Genomic DNA, 18,599 nt, shown 5'->3' on the forward strand with positions numbered 1-18,599 from the left:
GGGAAGGGCAGCCATAGCCATGCTTCCCCAACCTTGCTCCTCAGACACTAAAATCTTGTAAGACAAGACTGGACCTTCATAAACAGGGCTCCAGGGTCAAATATGCTTAGCACAAGCTTTGGGAGAGCTGTAAATATCTCTTTGCTTTGGTACTTTCCAGACTCTTAAATGTATAACATGCACTGTGATTCCTTCTGGAGAATGCTTGAAAATGTAGCCTTTCAGACATATTGGACAGAATTCCTTTTTGATAGATTGGGCTTTAAAATCTGAAGAGCTTGAGCTTCTGAGGAGCTGCCCTTAGGCTCTAGATGAATGGCCATTCCTGAGGACGAGTATGTCACAGGAAGACCTGGAGGCAGAAGATTCTAGAGCAGGGAAGGCGGAGTCTTGAAGCAGAAAGAGCAGAGGGGCTGACCGGCAGCCAGAGCTCACCACACAGGTTCTGCATCAGCTGCTCAAAGGCAAGTCATGTAATAGATTTGAGTCACCGTTTGCCATCCTTTGGAGATAATATCTACATAATTAATAATAGTAATAAAAATCATTACATAGAAGAAATGGACAACTTTAGAAAAATGCAGCCTTCCAAGACTGACGCAGGAAGAAACAGAAAATTTGAACAGACCAATTACCAGCAATGAAATTGAATTGGTAATCAAAAAACTACCCAAGAACAAAACTTCCGGGCCAGATGGATTCACCACTGAATTTTACCAGACATTTAGAGAAGACATAATAGCCATTCTCCTTAAAGATTTCCAAAAAATAGAAGAGGAGGGAATACTCCCAAACTCATTCAATGAAGCCAGCATCACTATAATACCAACACCAGGCAGACACCACAAAATAAGAAAATTACAGACCAATATCCCTGATGAACATAGATGCAAAAATACTCAACAAAATATTAGCAAACCAAGTTAAAAAATACATCAAGAGGATCATACACCATGATCAAGTGGGATTCATCCCAGGGATGCAAAGATGGTACATCATTCAAAAATCCATCAACATCATCCATGTGGTATCAATAAAAAGAAGGACAAAAATCACATGATCATCTCCACAGATGCTGAGAAAGCATTTGACAAAATTCAACACCCATTTATGATAGAAACTCTCAACAAAATGGGTTTGGAGGGCAAGTACCTCAACATAATAAAGGCCATATATGACAAACCCACAGCCAACATCATGCTTAACAGCGAGAAGCTGAAAGCCTTTCCCTTAAGATCGGGAACAAGACAAGGATGCCCAATCTCCCTGCTTTTATTCAACATAGTTCTGGAGGTCCTCGCCACGGCAGACAACACAAAGAGATAAAAGGCATCCAGACTGGTAAGAAAGAAGTCAAACTATCACTGTTTGCAGATGACATGATACTGCAGATGAAAAACCCTAAAGAATCCACTCCAAAACTACTAGAATATCTGAATTCAGCAAAGTTGCAGGATACAAAATTAATACACAGAAATCTGTTGCATTCTTATACACTAACGATGAACTAGCAGAAAGAGCAATCAGGAAAACAATTCCATTCACAATGGCATCAAAAAGAATAAAATACCTAGGAATAAACCTAACCAAGAAGGTGAAAGACCTATACCCTGAAAACTACAAGATACTCTTAAAAGAAATTAAAGAGGACACTAACAAATGGAAACTCATCCCATGCTCTTGGCTAAGAAGAATTAACATTGTCAAAATGGCCATCCTGCCTAAAGCAATATACAGATTCAATGCAATCCTTATCAAAATACCAACAGCATTCTTCAACAAACTGGAACAAATAGTCTAAAATTCATATGGAACCACAAAAGACCCTGAATAGCCAAAGCAATCCTGAGAAGGAAGAATAAAGCAGGGGGTATCTCGCTTCCCAACTTCAATCTCTACTACAAAGCCACAGTAATCAAGACAATTTGGTACTGGCACAAGAACAGACCCATAGACCAATGTAACAGAACAGAGAGTCCAGATATTAACCCAAGCATATATGGTCAATTCATATACAATAAAGGAGCCATGGATATACAATGGGGAAATGACAGCCTCTTTAACAGATGGTGTTGGCAAAACTGGACAGCTCCATGTAAGAAAATGAAACTGAATTACTGTCTAACTCCATACACAAAAGTAAACTCAAAATGGATCAAAGACCTGAATATAAGTCATGAAACCATAAAACTCTTAGAAGACAACATAGGCAAAACTTTCTTGAATATAAACATGAGCAACTTCTTCATGAACATATCTCCCGGGGCAAGGGAAACAAAAGCAAAAATGAACAAGTGGGACTATATCAAACTAAAAAGCTTCTGTATAGGAAAGGACAACATCAGCAGAACAAAAAGGTATCTGACAGTATGGGAGAACATATTCATAAATGAGATATCTGGTAAGGGGTTGACATCCAAAATATATAAAGAGCTCACACGCCTCAACAAACAAAAAGCAAATAATCCAGTTAAAAAATGGGCAGAGGGTCTAAACAGACACTGCTCCAAAGAAGAAATTCAGATGGCCAACAGGCACATGAGAAGATGTTCCACACTCCTAATCATCAGAGAAATGCCAATTAAAACCACAATGAAATATCACCTCATACCAGTTAGGATGACCACCATCCAAAAGACAAACAACAACAAATGCTGGTGAGGATGTGAAGAAAGGGGGAACCCTCCTACACTGCTGGTGGGAATGTAAATTAATTTAACCATTGTGGAAAGCAGTATGTAGGTTCCTCAAAAAACTAAAAATAGAAATACCATTTGATCCAGGAATTCCACTCCTAGGAATTTACCCTAAGAATTCAGGATCCCAGTTTCAAAAAGACATACACACCCCTATGTTTATCACAGCACTATTTACAATAGCCAAGAAATGGAAGCAACCTAAGTGTCCATCAGTAGATGAATGGATAAAGAAGATGTGGTACATATACACAATGGAATATTATTCAGCCATAAGAAGAAAACAAATCCTCCCATTTGCAACAACATGGATGGAGTTAGAGGGTATTATGCTCAGTGAAATAAGCCAGGCAGAGAAAGACAAGTATGAAATGACTTCACTCATCTGTGGAGTATAAGAACAAAGCAAAAGCTGAAGGAACAAAACAGCAGCAGACTCACAGAACCCAAGAACGGACTAACAGTTACCAAAGGGAGAGGGACTGTGGAGGGTGGAAGGGAAGGGAGGGATAAGGGGATTAAGGGCATTACGATTAACACACATAATGTAGTGGGGGCTACGGGAAGGCTGTATAGCACAGAGAAGACAAGTAGTGACTCTATAGCATCTTACTATTCTGATGGACAGTGACTATAATGGAGTATGTGGTGGAGACTTGACAGTGGGGGGATCTAGTAACCACAATGTTGCTTGTGTGATTGTATATTAATGACACCATAAAAAATTATAATAATATAACAGCGACCATTTATAATGAGCCCTTATTTTGTGTCAGGTGCTCTTTATGTGTAGTATCTCATCTGATCTCCCTCTATGGGATGGCCACCACCTCCTCCAGCTGGAGGGTGATGTGAGGATACTGTCCCAAGTCGCCCAACCAGGAAGTGTTGGATCTGGGGTCTGAGCTGGAGACTGGCCATCTGTGTGCACTGAGCCTGTCACCCTCCAGGCCAGAGCTGTTCTGCTAACATTACCATGGGGGTAGAGATAGGAACAAGGTCTCGGAGTGGCCATGAGGGTTAAGCCAGTTGACACAGATAAGGTACCTGGCTGTCAAGTTCAACAGAGGCCCTCGTGTGCGTGAGGTCATAGTCTCTGTCCAAGGGGGGCACTTACTATGTTCTTGCTGTCCTCGGCAAAGGTCGCTTTGACAAACATGGGGCCCAGCGCGAAGCCTAAGTTGTTTTCCGTGTCACTCACGCAGAACTTCCAGCGAGGAAGACACGTCTAGAAAACACAGGATGGAGGTTACTTAGCCCCAGTCCTTTTTCTTCCCACCCTGTTTGGGAGGTCACACCAGCTGGGGCCTGTGCTTCCTTCCAGAACTTCAGAGAGATCTTTTCCGACCCAGTGGAAGTTATTTTAGGCACTGGACCAAGAGGCCACAGAATATCCCTCAAAGCCACATTGACTATTTCCCGAATGTCGGGCTCTGTGCACAGCGCTTCCCAAACAGCACCCCATCGAGCCATCAGAACGAACCTGGGAGGCAGGGATGACAGGCCTGACAGATGAGGAGATGGAAACCAGCAAGGGGAAGTCACTGGTCCCGGGCCCCATGGTGAGGAGTGTTACTGCGGCTGAACTCCGCCAAGCCTGACCCCATGCCCCACGCCCATCCCATCTTGCCCTGCCCCCTGGAGGAGCCTTGGAATCCCGGTCACAGAGAACCTTGGGAAGTTCCCTGCCCAGCCTGAGCACAGGGAGACCTTCCCAAAAGGCCAGGACCCCAACCCCACAGGAAGCCTCCTCGTGAAGAACGGGCAGAGCGACACTGCAGGGCTTTACATGTTCACCTGTCCTTGGCCTCACCAAGCCCACTGGCCCTGGAACAGGCACCCCGGGGGGTTGCAGCCTCAGGGAGTCTGTGCCCCTGCCCTGGCAGCTCTCTGGGAACAGAGACAAGTGGTGGCCCTGCTCCTGTCAACCCCCATGCTGCAGAGGAAGCGGAGTCCTCTGAACTCTGAAGAACAGGTGGTAAAAACCAGCCAGGCTCAAGAAAGCCTGCTTTCTAATAGCCTTCAACTAAAAAACAGCCCAAATGCCCATCAGCAGGCAGATGGATAAATAAAATATGGTATTTTTATACAACAGCATGCGACTTGGCAACAAAAAGGAATGAACTACTGATATACACAACCTGGATGAATCCCACAGCCATCATCTGAGCAAAAGAAGCCAGCCACAAAAGACAGAGCATATGGCCCCCTCTACACCCACCTGGGGGTGCGGGACTGGGGAGAGGACCGGAATGGGGAGGAGGGAGCTTTCTGCTCAGAGGACACTGGAAAAATAAATGGCTAATGTGATGTTCTCCATCTTGATCGGGTGGTAGTCACACAGGTGACTACATTTGTCAAAACTCACTGCACTGTGTACTTACTGTATGTTATTACTGTATATGTATGTACTTACTGTGTATTATTACATTATAATGTATGTAAATGATACCTCAGTTACAAAAATTTCTTCTAGGCAAGAAGGATGAAAGGAAGTAATAGGCGCCAGCCTTCTCCAACTTTAGTAGCCCAAATTCTTAAGCTTTCACACTCATGTGTCCATTCAGATGCCTTCCCCACCCCCCAACCCCATGTCCACCCCTCCTCAACTTAAAGGCCAAGGGCTGGATACAGGTTGTGCTTAGACCTGGCTAAGGCTGAGCAAGCAGGGGGTCAGGACCAGGTGGAGGCTCCAGGCTGTGGGGGCTGAACCGGGCTGATTGCTACTCACCGTCTTCTCAGGACATTCTTGGCATAACCCAGTCATTCTTGTGTGCATTCATGAACTCATTCCCAGAGATCGCTGAGCAGCTACTCTACACCCGGAATGTGCTAGGCCTTTGGGACCAAGAGATGATGGCCAGGGCCCTTAGGGGGCTCAGTTGAAGCGTCCAGAACAGCCAGGGGGAGAGACAGACCCACACCAAGAATAGGCGCAGCAGCTATGATAGCAAATGCTTCTCGAGTGTTTGCTGGTCACTGGGCTCTATCCCATATGATCCTCATAATGGCCCACAAGGTGGGTATTCTGCGTGCTCCTTTTACAGATAAAGAACGTGGTGTGGAATGCTTTAGCCTTTAGAACAGATTTTGTGGGGATCCCCTCATGTGATCCCAGACAACCCTCTGGTTACTAGAGCAGGGATACACTCCCCCTTTGCACAGATGGGAAGATTGAGCCCCCTCTTCCAAGGCCATGTGGTATTTCAAACTCAGATCTTCTCATCCAGAGTTCGGTGCTGCTTCCTTATGCCATGTTCCCTCTCTGTAAGGACAGACAACTGGACACTCTACACAGTTCACAGTTTGAAAGTGTTTTGTCAAATGGTGGAAGTCAAGAATGATCTTAAATAACAGGTGAGAAAACTGAGGCTCAGAGAGGTACAAGGTTTCCCCAAGGTCACACAGCTGGGATGTGGCTTTGAGTTGTGTTGGACGCAAGCTGGACAGACCTAGCCTGGACCCAGAAGGAGCTACAGTGGGGGTGGGGAAGGCTCAAGAATGAAACATGAATGAGCAGTACTCTCAGCCCCTCAGCCCTGGGGGACCTAGCAAAGCCCCACCTTCCCTGGCAGAGCCCCTCACCTCCAGGGTCTCCCAGCTGCCCTGGATTCTGCCAAGGCCTCCCTGTGCCCTGCTGGCCCTCGGCGCCCATGGTTAGAGCTGCACTCTGCACTTTGAGTCTGGCCCAGGGAAACTCACTTGTTCCAGCTATCTATTTATAATTGTGGTAAAACACACATACGATTTACCTTCCTAAACCACTTCAAGTGTGCAGAGTCCAGTGGTGTTAAGTATATTCACATAGCTGTATAACCAATCTCCAGAAATTTTCATCTTGCGACTCTGACACTCCCTATCCCTTAAACAGCTCCCCATTCCGCCCTCGCTGCTCCCAGCCCCTGGCCAGCACCAGGAAGCTCAGTTTTCAGTGTTGGTTCTCACAGGTCAGAGACTGAGTGGTGCAGAGCTGCAAGGAGTGTGCAGTGGAGTCAGAGAGTCCGCTCCCCACTTATGAGCAGAGCAGCTTTCAACAAGTCCCTTCCCCTCGCTGAGCCTTGGTTTCTGCATCTGTAAAATGGGATGGTGATAACAGTTCCTAACACACACAGCTGCTGTAGGAACTTGGCAAGGTAGTGCCTATAAAAGGCAAACATCCAGTAATGATATACTTATTATTATTATTATTATTATTATTATTATTAGCGAGTAGCTGAAGCTGCTGAAAAGTTGCAGTCATCTACACTTGGGTGTGAATTTGAGCTTGGCTGCTTCCTTGCTGGGTGACTTGGGAAATCCCTTTGCTTCCCTGAGCCTCAGTTTCCTCATCTGTATCCTGGGGGGTGAGCCACAGTACAGTACACTCCACACAGAGCTGTCGCCCTGCTTATCATCCTGGTCACAGACGAGTGATCATGAGGACAGAGTCCATGCCTTGTCACATCTGTGACCCAGCAGCTCACACCTGCAGGTGGGGCAGGAAGGCGGTCAGCAGGGCAGGGCAGCCAACTCTTCCCGGTGTCCTTCTCTGAGGGGCAGGGCTGGCTTTCATGGCTGAGGCCCCAGCGTGTCTGGGAAGACCCTTGTCAGGAGCTGGACTTGTTTGCAGCCACCCTCTCCCTCAGTTCCTCCTTCCTGACAGAGGTGGAGGTATGTGGAGATGGGACAGAAAAGGAACTTTTCCCAGGGTGAACCCGGGGCTGGAGGCAGGCACCCACCCGCTGCCACCCTCCACCAGTCCTTATCAGATGGCCCACTCCTTGACCACTGGGAAGGGCCAGGGGGCGGGGTCCAGCTGGAGCTGCTGCCAGTCCTCTGGGGTCTCGCGAGCTGCTGTGCTGGGTGGGCCAGCAGCATGTGCTGGGGGGACTTGGCACCCCAGTCTCTACTGTTCTGTAGCTGAGGCCCTGGCTTGGTGTATTACACCAGCACATAAGGGGTCTGATGAGTGTCTGCCACCTCCCTCAGCAGATGCAGGCTCTTGGGCAGAGACCCCATCTCACCTGTACCAGTATCCCCACTCTGGGCTCAGAGCTTGGCGTATGGTGGCAGATGGTCACTGAACACACACCTGTGGGCTGCCGAATGAGTGACTGCCACTTTCTTGAGGAGGGGCTGGAGGTGGCTGGCTGGGGAGCCTTCCACGGATGGAGGTGGGGGTCGGGGAGAGGGGAGCCCTGGGGCTTCTGGAAGAACAGATCCTCAGGGGTTATGGTGGGGCATCTGAAGGTAGGGGACCACCTGGCCTGGGCCTGGGCGGATAAGGTCAGTGAGCACTCCTGTAGTCCTCACCATGAGTGGGTGCAGAGCTTAATGTTTACAGGGAAGAAGTAGCACTACTGGGGTCCCCTGTGTAAAGCGGGATGGTACTCAAACCCACCTTACAGGGATGTGAAGATCACATGAGTTATACAAGGAAAGTACTTATTGTCATCACCACTGAGGAGTAGGAAGAGGAAAGAAGTCAACTTTTGCTGTAAATTAGCTAAATTGATAAGACTCTACCCTTTAAGATTTATTGTAGTCACCACCTCCTAGAAACTTCTGTCCACCCCCAGCTGGCTAGGTCCCATCCTATGCACCAGGGACACCAGGGCAGACCCCTTCAATAGCCTTCTTCATTCTCTGCCTGCCACCTACCACCCTCAGGAGTTCCCGGGCCCTGGCAGGGACCATGGTCAGGGAACACGGTAGGTGCTCAGCACATGAGTGAGAATGTACAGCCAGCAGGCTCACCTTCTTGGTCCCGTACATGACTTCCATGAACTTCTCATCAGCATCCTGAAAGCGCTGATCAAGGAAGGAACTTGTCTTCCGCACCAGGTTCCAGATCATGTAGTTGTTCAGCAGGCTGGGACAAGAGGACACCAGGCAGGCTCAGAAGCACCAGAGGCTGTAAGCGCCGCAGCACCCCCCCCCACCAACCTCCGGGGGGCGCTCAGACCCGGCCTTCTGATCCCAGGCTCCTTCCCCACCTGCCTCAGTTTGGCTGGTTACTGCTCTCTGAGCACTTGCAATGTCAGCTCTTCAAGAAGAGCCTGGGTCTTCTGTTGAAAACCCCTTAGTGTCTAGTGCAGTGACTTGTATGGTGCAAACGCTCAATAAATGTTTGTTGCTTAGCTGCTTTTTATCTGGAAGCTGTAAGCAGCAGCTTGGAGACTTACCTGGGTGGTGTGTGCTACTGGGCTGCAGCCAGGAGAGGGAGATTAAGAATACGGAGGACAGCTTTTTAGGAAAAGCTCTAGGCAGCCAGGCCCAGCTCTCTGTGAAGGAGAGCCCTCGCTGCCCTTTCCCAGACACACAGAACCAACCGTCTTTGGCCGTGCTCCCCTTTGCACGGAAGTCACCTTAGCCCAAAGAGATGTTCGCTCCGGTTGAGTATCTAGCCTCAAACTGGAACTAACCTAAATGCCTGGCAACAGGGGAAGGGGTGATAAATAATCTTATATGTACTCATGGAATACTATGTAGCCATTTTCCTCATCCACCACATGGGGACACAGCCCTTCCCATGTAGGGCTGTTGTAGAAAAATGAGATCTGCAGAGGGTTGATATAGGATGATATGGGGAAAATGCTCATGATGAAGGTCAAGTGAAAAGTAGACTCTACATGTAGTCTCAGGGATGGGAAAAAAGGAACCATGTATTAGAAAATTCATCTCTCTCTTCTATATATGCTTCCTCTCTACAAATACACACACCCCATAAAATCAGTAATAGTGTTTGGGTACTTCTGATTTTTTCTCTATTTCTTTGGTAGTTTTAAAAAATTTGTACAACAAATCTTTTTAAAAAATTGTAAAAATGAACTGCAAACATTAGCTGACATCTACTGAGCCCCATCCCGCATCCAGGCACTATGTTGAAACCCCTCACCAGGGTGCTGCACGCAGCCAATACCCTCACAGCCCCACACGGCAGGGGCGGAGCCCTCATGTGACGGACGCGGAGAGCAGGCCTGAGGAAGGCTCAGAAACTCATCCATGGCTTCCAGGTGGTGCGAGGAGCTGGCATCTGAACTGCCTCTTGTGAAAGGCAGCCCCCAGGTCCCTCTCCCTGGGTCAGGGTGTCAGCCGCTGCCCCGCCCGTCCTGCCTCCCTGGGCGCCCTTACCATCTGTCAGTGCTGTTGATGAGGGTGGACACCTGGCTGAGGTACTCTTTGTCATAGACAACAACAGGCTCAGATTCATTGATCTCCACAGGGTAGAAGATGGTGTTGAGAAAGGGTAGCCAGTTGATGGCGGGTGCCAAGGCCTGGAAGGGAAGTGACAATGTGACTGGCTGGGCAGCTCCTCCTCAGGGGCTCCATCTCCGGGGTATTGTTCTGAAGGCGGCACCATCATGCCTTCTGCCTGTGGACAAAGCAGAGCTCTGGGCGCTGCCTGATGGTGCCCCAGGAAGATGTCAAACTAAGGCTGGCTGGCTTTTGTCAGAGATGCTGGAGACACAATTCTAAGGCGCCAAACACCAGACTTGAGCACGACGCAGAACTAGGTGGGTATGGGGAGCCGTGGTCTCGGGACTTCAAGCCCTGCTTGTGCTCTGCTCCCAGGTGCCACTGCAAATAACCCACATGTCTTCTCTCAACTGGACTCATGCCAGGCCCAGGCGGTTGGTATATTATGCCCCCTTTATTGATGAAGAAACTGAGCTCAGACAGGGCCGCCACAGAAAAGTGTGTCAAATCAGGAGCTAAACTGCCTGGGTTCATCTGCCAGCTCTCTAACTAGCTGTGTGACCTTCAGTACACTGGTGAGCCCCACTGTGCCTTGGGGTCTCATCTGAAAAGTATCATCACACAATAGAACCCACCTCATGGGATTAGTGTGAGGATCAAACAAGGAAAGACTGTTCTACACACATGTCCTTCTGTAAAGGCAACTAGCATCCAAATGACTGGTCTATACGGTTGGCAAATTCACGGCAGCACTGTAATGTGTAAACTACTTTGGTCCACAGGTGATTTTTCTCAGGCATGGGATCTGGGAAAGCAAGCTGAGGATGAGAACCCTCAACAGGAAAGGAGCAGCCCTCACCTCAGCTGATGCACACCCAGGAAGCCAGTCGGCTTTGTTTTAAAATAATTTAACATGAGCACCAGCCACCAGGGCTCCCTTCCCGGAAGGCATGCAGGCCTTGCAGAGCTCAGCTCCAGGCCCATCCTAATGGCAGCGGCTGTCCACGGGGTCTCAGCGTCCACTCCCCGCCAGGCAGCCTCCAGCCGTGCATGTGAGCTCGCTCTCCAGGTTCCAATGATTGTTTTGTGAGTGTTTTGATTTCAAAGTTACACAATTTTGAAAACAATTAATGGTAAAATACACATGACATAAAATTTACCATCTTCACCATTTTTCAGTGTACCATTCAGTGGCATTAAGTATGTTCCACATTGCTGTGCAGCCAGCACCACCATCCAGCCACAGATTGCCTCTTGCAATCCTGAAACTCTGTACCTATTAAACATAACTCCCCCTCAGGGAAGCCTCCTCCCCCAGCCCTAGCCAGCCACCATTCTCCTTTCTGTCTCTAAGAGATGACTACTCCAGCTACCTCAGCTAAGTGAACCACACAGTATGGCCCTTTTATGAGAGGCTTGTATCACTTAGCATAACATCCTTAAGCAAAGTTACACAGCTTTTGAACAGTCTGCCCTAGTCCCACTTTCTCCGGGTCTTGTTATTTGTAGTTATTTTTTGCTGTATAATTTTAAATAAGGCAACATTTTTCAGGATTACATAAGCTGTGTTACAGCAGAAATGCCTGCATCAATCACTTAGAACGGTATCTGGCTCTTAGCAAGTGCTCCGTCAATATTAGTTACTGTAATCAGTGGCAAGATCTGAGAAGGGGTCTGAGCTTCTCTGACTCCAAATTCTGTTCTCTGTTCCCTTGAAAAGGGGCAAAATGCAAGACAAATAAAGGAAATGAGAGATGCATTACAAATGGCCTTCATGTGGGAGGATCAATCAGTAATGTAAAATCAATATATAACATCAGATGAATCTATAACCTGTTGGCAAATACCTATGATGCCCTCAGTGAGGGGAAGTCAAAAAATCTTTAACTTGGCAGCTGCTGAATTTGTAGATGAGCTACGGTGACTTTCCTGAGGCCACATAGTGAACTAGTGACTGTGCAGGTTTATTACTCATTTTGGGGGGGCACTGTGTCTGTTTTTGGACTATAGTTGATAGACTGTGTAGGTTTAAAACCCAGTCTCACTCATGTATTTTAAGGGCATCTTGGTGGCTGGGAAACAAGGACCTCAAAGGACAGGGGAGGGCAGCTCCTGCAGGCAGTGGTGTGCTAGTAAATGTTAACAACTAGCTCTCAGTTGGGGGTTGATTTGTACTCCCACCATGACCCACTGCACACTACCTGCAGAGTTGGGAAGGGCTGAGTGGCAGACACATCCCTGCCCACCTGGCAACAAGCTAAGCTGGGTAGAGCCCTGTCCTGGAGTGAGCCCTGGATTGGAGCCCCCACCACAAAGGAGAACCAGTTCTGGGCCCTCGAGCCATTTTGTCATCTTCTGTAAAATGGGGAAAACAATCCCACTTTCCTGCCCAGGGCTGGTGGCTCAGGGTCTCATGGAGGCAGCTTGCTCAACCAACCAGTTTCCTTTCTCCCTGGCTGGTCTGTTCTGCTCTCTCCTCCAGGCATGAGGGCCTCAGGCAGGTGACCTCTGGGGCTTCTCTTTAACATTTCTCTGGCCACAAAACTTGGAGGTATCCACATGAGATGGTCAAACAGGGCTCAACACTTACAGCTACCTACCTGCATGACCTGCTAGCAAAGACTGCTGGGGAATTCACCAAGTTTATAAAATGTCATTGTTTATACAGTCAACGAGACCTTCATAGTCTGCAGGCGATTAGAACTCTCTGATCAGGGTACCGCTATCAGGTGGTGACAAATCCCTATGTACTTAACACAAGCCTGCTCCTTTAGGGAGAGCAGGTGTTCTGTGCAGGTAAATTCCCGTAACTCTGAGGTCAGGTGTGTGCTGAACACCAGGGTTTTCACATTTTCAGACTTGCCATCGTGAATGCCTAAACTCATGTGCCTAGGTCGTCTCCATGGACAGGGCTGTTTCAACTGGCGAGGACATTCCATTTGTGACTCACATCCTCTGGGGCACGTGGATGAGCTCCATTTTCCACACCCACGGCCAAGGAGTACTGCTGGTTGCCACCAGCTCCAGGAGGCTTGCAATATGGGAGAAAAAGGAAGATGCCATCAGGCTTTTACCTCCGCTGGGGAACTTAGAGCAGAGGCTGGGGCTCATTCCCAGAAAACTTTTGGTGTGGAAAGTCCTAGAAAGGAATCTGCAGGTTCTCAGACCCTTGGAGAAGCAAGGGAAGGATGTTTGATTCATGGCTCTGAATTCAAACTCTTCTGGGTCTAGCCTGGATCCACTCTTTACTTCAGCAGGGCTAGCCTAGAGCCACACTGTGAAGGCTGAGTGCCTTTCCCTGAGTCACCTGTAATATGGAAAGAAAATCAAGCTTCCAGATACCAGGGAACAAGACAATCTCTGTCAAGGGCAGAATTAATCAACTTGGTTTAGTGCTGGAGTCGTGGGCTGGCATCACCAAGAATAAAGGAAGAATGTAATGCTGATCACTACCATCCATGTGAATTGCACATGTCAATTTACAAAGTGAAATCTCACCCTTTGCCTCATCTCACCCTCTCTCAACCCTGTGGGCAGGCCAGTACACCGGGCTTGTAGAGTCCAGGACTTCTTTAAATGCTAGACATATTATTTTATATGTACATATGCCCACTTCTTCTGGGAGATATTCCATTGGTTTCAACCTGTTCTCAAAGAACTCCGTGACTCAGAGTTAAGAACCGCGATACCTTGTGAGGGCAGGGGCTGCCTCTAACTTTCTGTTCTGGAACGGAGCAGGTGTGAATGAGCAGGCAAGGCCCCATTTTACAAGGAAGGAAACCAAGGCTCAAAGACAGGGCTACATGACTTGCCCAAGGTCACACAGTTCACGATGGGGCTGGGCTGGAGTAGTCTTCCCACTCCAAGCCTGGGACTCGCACCGTTCCAGGCGGCTGTCTCTACTGAAATCCTCCCCTGCAGAGGGGAGGGAGCTCTGCAGCGGGGAGGGAGGAAAAGCTTTTCCTTTTTTGCACAGAGGAACAGAACAAAAGCACTGGTGAGAGGGCACCCAGGGGGGCCTGGAAGCCACACTCAGGGCTATTGTGCCTTCTGTGGCTGAGAAGTGGGCAGCTGCAGCAAACACGCAAACACCATCTCCCTCAGCCTCCTGGCCTCAGAGCGGAAAAACAGTGCTAGCTGGTGTGCACACAGGCTGCTGATTTCCGTAACAACCCACCTGCACCACGTACCATCATGCCAATGTCTCTGGGGACCTAGGCAGCTCGTGCCCAGAAGGAGGCTGTCTCTCCTCATCCCTAGCCTTCGCCTGGGCTGCATCTCCACCTGGGCCACCTGGTCTGCCTGGCTGTAGTGTGTGCATTCGTTAGACGCACCTTCCCTGGCTTTCCCCTACTCTGTTCCTAGTGACCTGCTTCTCCAAGTGCTCAGCAGGGAGTTTGGGATTGTTTCCTCCTCGGTGTTCCCCCTGGCCTGAAGCACCATCGGCAGCCCATCAGCACTTGTCAGAGGGAGGAATGAAGGAAGAAAGAGGAAGGCACCTGGGTGTGCTTCCTGAAAGGGGAGGAAAGGAGCCAGACTCTGAGGGATGGGCAGGACTCGGCTGATCAAAAGGTGGAGAAGGGAGAGGACATCTTGGTAGAGTCCCAGCACAAGTGCCCAGACATTCTCCCCAGTGGGGGAGCAAGGCCGAGCCAAGTATTCCTAGGTGACGCTTGGCCAAGGCCACTCTGCTGATTCTCCTGTGATCCCAGGGGCCTGGAATAAGGCTGGACACCAACACCCCGTGGACAGGAAAGACAGACCTGGCATACCATCAACTCACTTCCTGCAAGTCCCAAGCAGACACCAGGGGGCAGCCTCTGGCAGAGGCTGAGCTACAGAGGGGGCATCAGCTCCTCAGTGGGGGAGCGCTGTTACAGAGAGCAACCCCACTACACCTCCAGGAGGCTGCCAGGGGTCGAGGTCAAGAGCAGAGCTTCCGCGAGCCAAGCCCGACTCCAATGCTCAGCTACCCTGCTATTTAGGCAGTCTTGAGGCCTTGACCGTGTCACTTAAACCCCTTAGCTTGGAAAAGGAACAAGTGACCATAGAAGCTACCCTTCACATTTACCGTTTGCTGCATCCCAGCCTCTATGCGCTTGGTGCATGAGAGGCTGCAAACTCACAACCCAAGGGAGCTACTCTCATGGCCACAGTCTCCCCAGGTAAATGCTGTTACAGAAAAGCAGCCTGGTGTGGGCAAGAGGCTAGTTTTGGAGTCACTAGCCTTATGGTTTCAGCAGCAACTTAACCTCCCTGAGCTCAGTTTTCCCATCTGTGAACTGGGTTGTACCATCGGGTTGTTCTAAGGTTCTGATAAGGTAGGTGTAAACCCCCCAGCCCAGTGCCCTATGTCCTGAAGCCCTGTGGCTGCCCCAGCCTCCCCATCAGCCAGAATTCAAGTTACCTGCAGCTCGGCCGCTGTCACCTTGTGGTAGATGAGCTCCTCGTCCCGGCGCTTTTCCTGGGGGATGGTGATATTGGCCAGTGCCGTCTCAAAGTCCAGGATCTGCTGCATCTGTGGCCGGATGGAGTCCTCATCCCCTCCACCCAGCAGCTTCCCCAGCTGGACCATGTAGTTCAGGTATCCTGTCAGCACCTGGGGGAACCCAGCACCCCCAGTCTGTCAGTGGCTGCCACCCACTGCCCACTGAATAGGGTGGCAGGGCAGGGCACAGCCAGCCGTGACCCAGTACAGAGAGAGAGGGGGCTAAGTGCTGTGCCCAGGAATCCTGCCAGAAACCAGCTTCGGGAGCCACTTCAGCACTGCATCTCTTTGCAGTTCCCCACGGCCCTCAGGGGAAGCCCATGGTTTCCCCCTGGGTTGGTCCCTGCTGTTCCGGCCCACACTCCCTCCCCAACACATGAAAACAGCCGACGGAACCATCCTTCAGGCCCTGGATCGCACCTTCTGAGCTGCCCTGCTCTACCATGTCCCCAGGTCCGAACTGGTTACAGTGTTAAATTTTCTTAACTCACCCTTCTCTTTCCATCTTGTCCACTCTAACTGGGTGGTTGGTCAGTTAGCATCTGCTTCTGCTACTGGACACTAAGCTCTGTGGGGGCAGGACTAAGTCCATTTTATTCACCATCTCCCCCCATCAGGCACTTAGTAGGCACCTGCTCAATACAAGTGGGGGGAATAATGAGCAGACAGATAACAAACCTCAGGCGAGGTGTCCCAAGCTAATTGTGAGAGGCAGCCAGGGTTGTGGGGAACAGGCATGGGCTTTCAAGTCAGTGGATCTAGATGTGAATCTCAGCCTCACACTTAGTGGCTGTGTGACCTTCAGTAAGTCACTTAATGTCTCTGAACCTTATTCCCCACTCTGTAAAAAGCAAGGTAAAACTAACACCCACGTGACAGCTGTGGCAAATGAAGTTGAGAGATGTCCAGTATCTGTAGGGTTACCAGGTGGACCAGATGTGATGTGTATAAAAGGCCTAGCGCCCACAGATGATAGTGAGTGTCATGGCTCCCTCACTTTAGAATGGGGACAAATAACACATGTATTCCCTGCCTACTGTGCCCATAATGCCTGAATGTGAAATAGCCAGCCTCGGGGGTCCCTCCTCGGCAGGGACAGCCTAACACCCACCAGGTAAGTGACACCTTTATGTAACTCTAGTTTCAAAGACGCCTGCAGGTGGGGACACTGAGGGGACACCAAGGGGGTGAAAGGCTGTGAGGGGTGGGCTGGCGGTGGAAATTGCTCTCTCTGAAGAGGCACACTCACCTTCTCATTTTCAGTTTTGTTCAGATAATAGTCCCTTGAGGGTAGGCCCAGGCCAGACTGGTCCACCTGGAGAGAAAGGCCAGCGTGAGAAGGAATCTCCCATTACGCACACACACCACCTGCCCTAGGGGCAGCCGGCACATGGCCACAGAGCCCCAGCTTGATCCTCCGCAGGAACACAAGCTGATAAGCGGAGGCTACCCCTGGGATGGGTCCCCCAGGAGGGGAACAGACACTGGGGCTGCATCCTGCCCATATGCCTGGTCAGCTACAGGGATGCGGGGCTCTTCTGAAGGGCCAGATGGAGCCACCCTCCTCCTTAGACACATCTTAGGCTTGGCAGAGCACCTCTATTTCACTGAACACTTCCCAGAATGGCGCAGTGGCTAAGAGACACTCACAAGCTGTGTCACTTTGGTCAAGTTCATGAAACTTTCTGATCCTCAGGTTCTTCATGTGGACAATAGGGGAAATAATATCTAATCCTCAGAACTGGAATGAGAATTCAAGGAGACAGTGCCAGTAAAGGGCTTGTTGAGTGCTGGGCAGACAGGGCAGGGGTCAGGTTCTCACAGCTACTATCAGAGCCTCATGGCCACACCTTGACATACCTACAGTAGATGTTATTATAGTTCATTTGATTGATAAGGAAACTGCAGAACAGGCCAGGGCTCTTGCCCAAGGTCACACAGTGACTGGGTGATAGAGATAGTTGGGACCACAGTCTTCATGATTCCCAGCCTGGGTTTCTCACTTCTGTCTTTGAGGGTGAGCAGACCGGTGCTGGGACTCCCCTGGGTGTGTTGGTGCTCAGTATGGGCCAGGCTCGGGCAGGAGCTGCTAAACTCAAAGCCATTCCCAGCAGGGCTGCAAAGGCCAGAGGACAAGGCAGTGGCTCCAACTGTGCCAGGAGTTGACATCACTCCTGGGGCGCACAGTGACCAGTCAGAACCCTGAAGCACATCTATGTGCAGTGACCCCACCTACCCAAGGACAACAGCCTATTGCTCTTTCAAAGCTGCTTACCTGCAAAAATCCAACAGATGGGAGTTTCCAGAACTAACCCAAGCTCAGAAACCAAAAGTGGGCCGCCCCCAGCAAGTCTGCCCCAACCTTGGGCATTTGCTAAATTCACAGCGGGCCATGAGGTAATGCCCCTTCCTCTTCCCGGGGTCCCAGGCCAGCTCACCTGGATCACGTTGCTATTGGAATTCTTGGAGTCAGCACTGACATAAACCGAGAAGAACGGTGAGGTGCGGTAGTGGGAGGTGACCACCTGCAGCGTATCCTGGAAGTTGTTCTTGTCCCACGGACCTGTGATGTTCCAGCCCCCAAGCTGCAGGGGGAGAGAAGGAATGGGGAGGTGATAACTTGACTGGAAGACCCGGGTATGAACTCTGCACCTGTGCTGACTTCCCCTGTGAGCTTGGAGCAGTCATCTGATCTCTCTGAGCCTCAAGAGCAAATGAAAGAGGGGGTCTTCATTAGGGGTTTCTACCCAGTGAGCAGGAGATGGAGATGGAGCAAAGACTTATCCTAGACAAGTGAGCCACAGATCCATATGGTGGCTGCTCCCTGGGTGGCTGTGGGGATGGAGATGGGAATCTTCCCGTGCATGCCTCACTTTAATTAGGTGAATGTAATTCCTGTGAAAGCATAAATTCAGTCATGCCTATGGGGGGAAAAGGCTCCATTTTTCTTTAATAAAATGTTAAGTGGTGGTCTCTAGTTTCTCTCAGAGTTGGGATTTTCTAAATCTCCTTGATCCTCTCTGGCTCAGCACATGCTGGCACGTGGGGCATGAGCTAGAGAGGAGGGACTGTACCATCCCCAGTGCCCACAGCTCCCAACTGTGCTGCAATGCTTTCTCAGAGCTGAGCTAGCAGGCAGGGCCTGGAGGGAGCACGGGACAGCCAGAAACATCCGCGGCCACCCTTCTGTGGGCACCAGGCAGCCCGGCCAGCGTTGGGCGGCCTCCTGGAAAACA

General features: G+C 49.9%; 1 protein-coding gene across 2 annotated transcripts in view; it reads right to left on the reverse strand.

The window, feature by feature from the left end:
* The window catches only part of ECE1 (endothelin converting enzyme 1), a 106,493-nt gene that overhangs the window by 11,095 nt on the left and 76,799 nt on the right, over positions 1-18,599 (reverse strand). For both annotated transcript variants that reach the window (XM_073233346.1, XM_073233345.1), the window contains 6 exons: positions 17,802-17,948; positions 16,613-16,678; positions 15,283-15,474; positions 9,810-9,952; positions 8,433-8,547; positions 3,814-3,924 (listed from right to left, as the gene is read on the reverse strand). In XM_073233346.1, coding sequence (XP_073089447.1) covers positions 3,814-3,924; positions 8,433-8,547; positions 9,810-9,952; positions 15,283-15,474; positions 16,613-16,678; positions 17,802-17,948 — 774 coding nt within the window. The remainder of the gene's footprint in view (positions 1-3,813; positions 3,925-8,432; positions 8,548-9,809; positions 9,953-15,282; positions 15,475-16,612; positions 16,679-17,801; positions 17,949-18,599) is intronic.

This window comes from Manis javanica, chromosome 4 (assembly GCF_040802235.1).
Source record: "Manis javanica isolate MJ-LG chromosome 4, MJ_LKY, whole genome shotgun sequence".
Taxonomy (NCBI): Eukaryota; Metazoa; Chordata; class Mammalia; order Pholidota; family Manidae; genus Manis; species Manis javanica.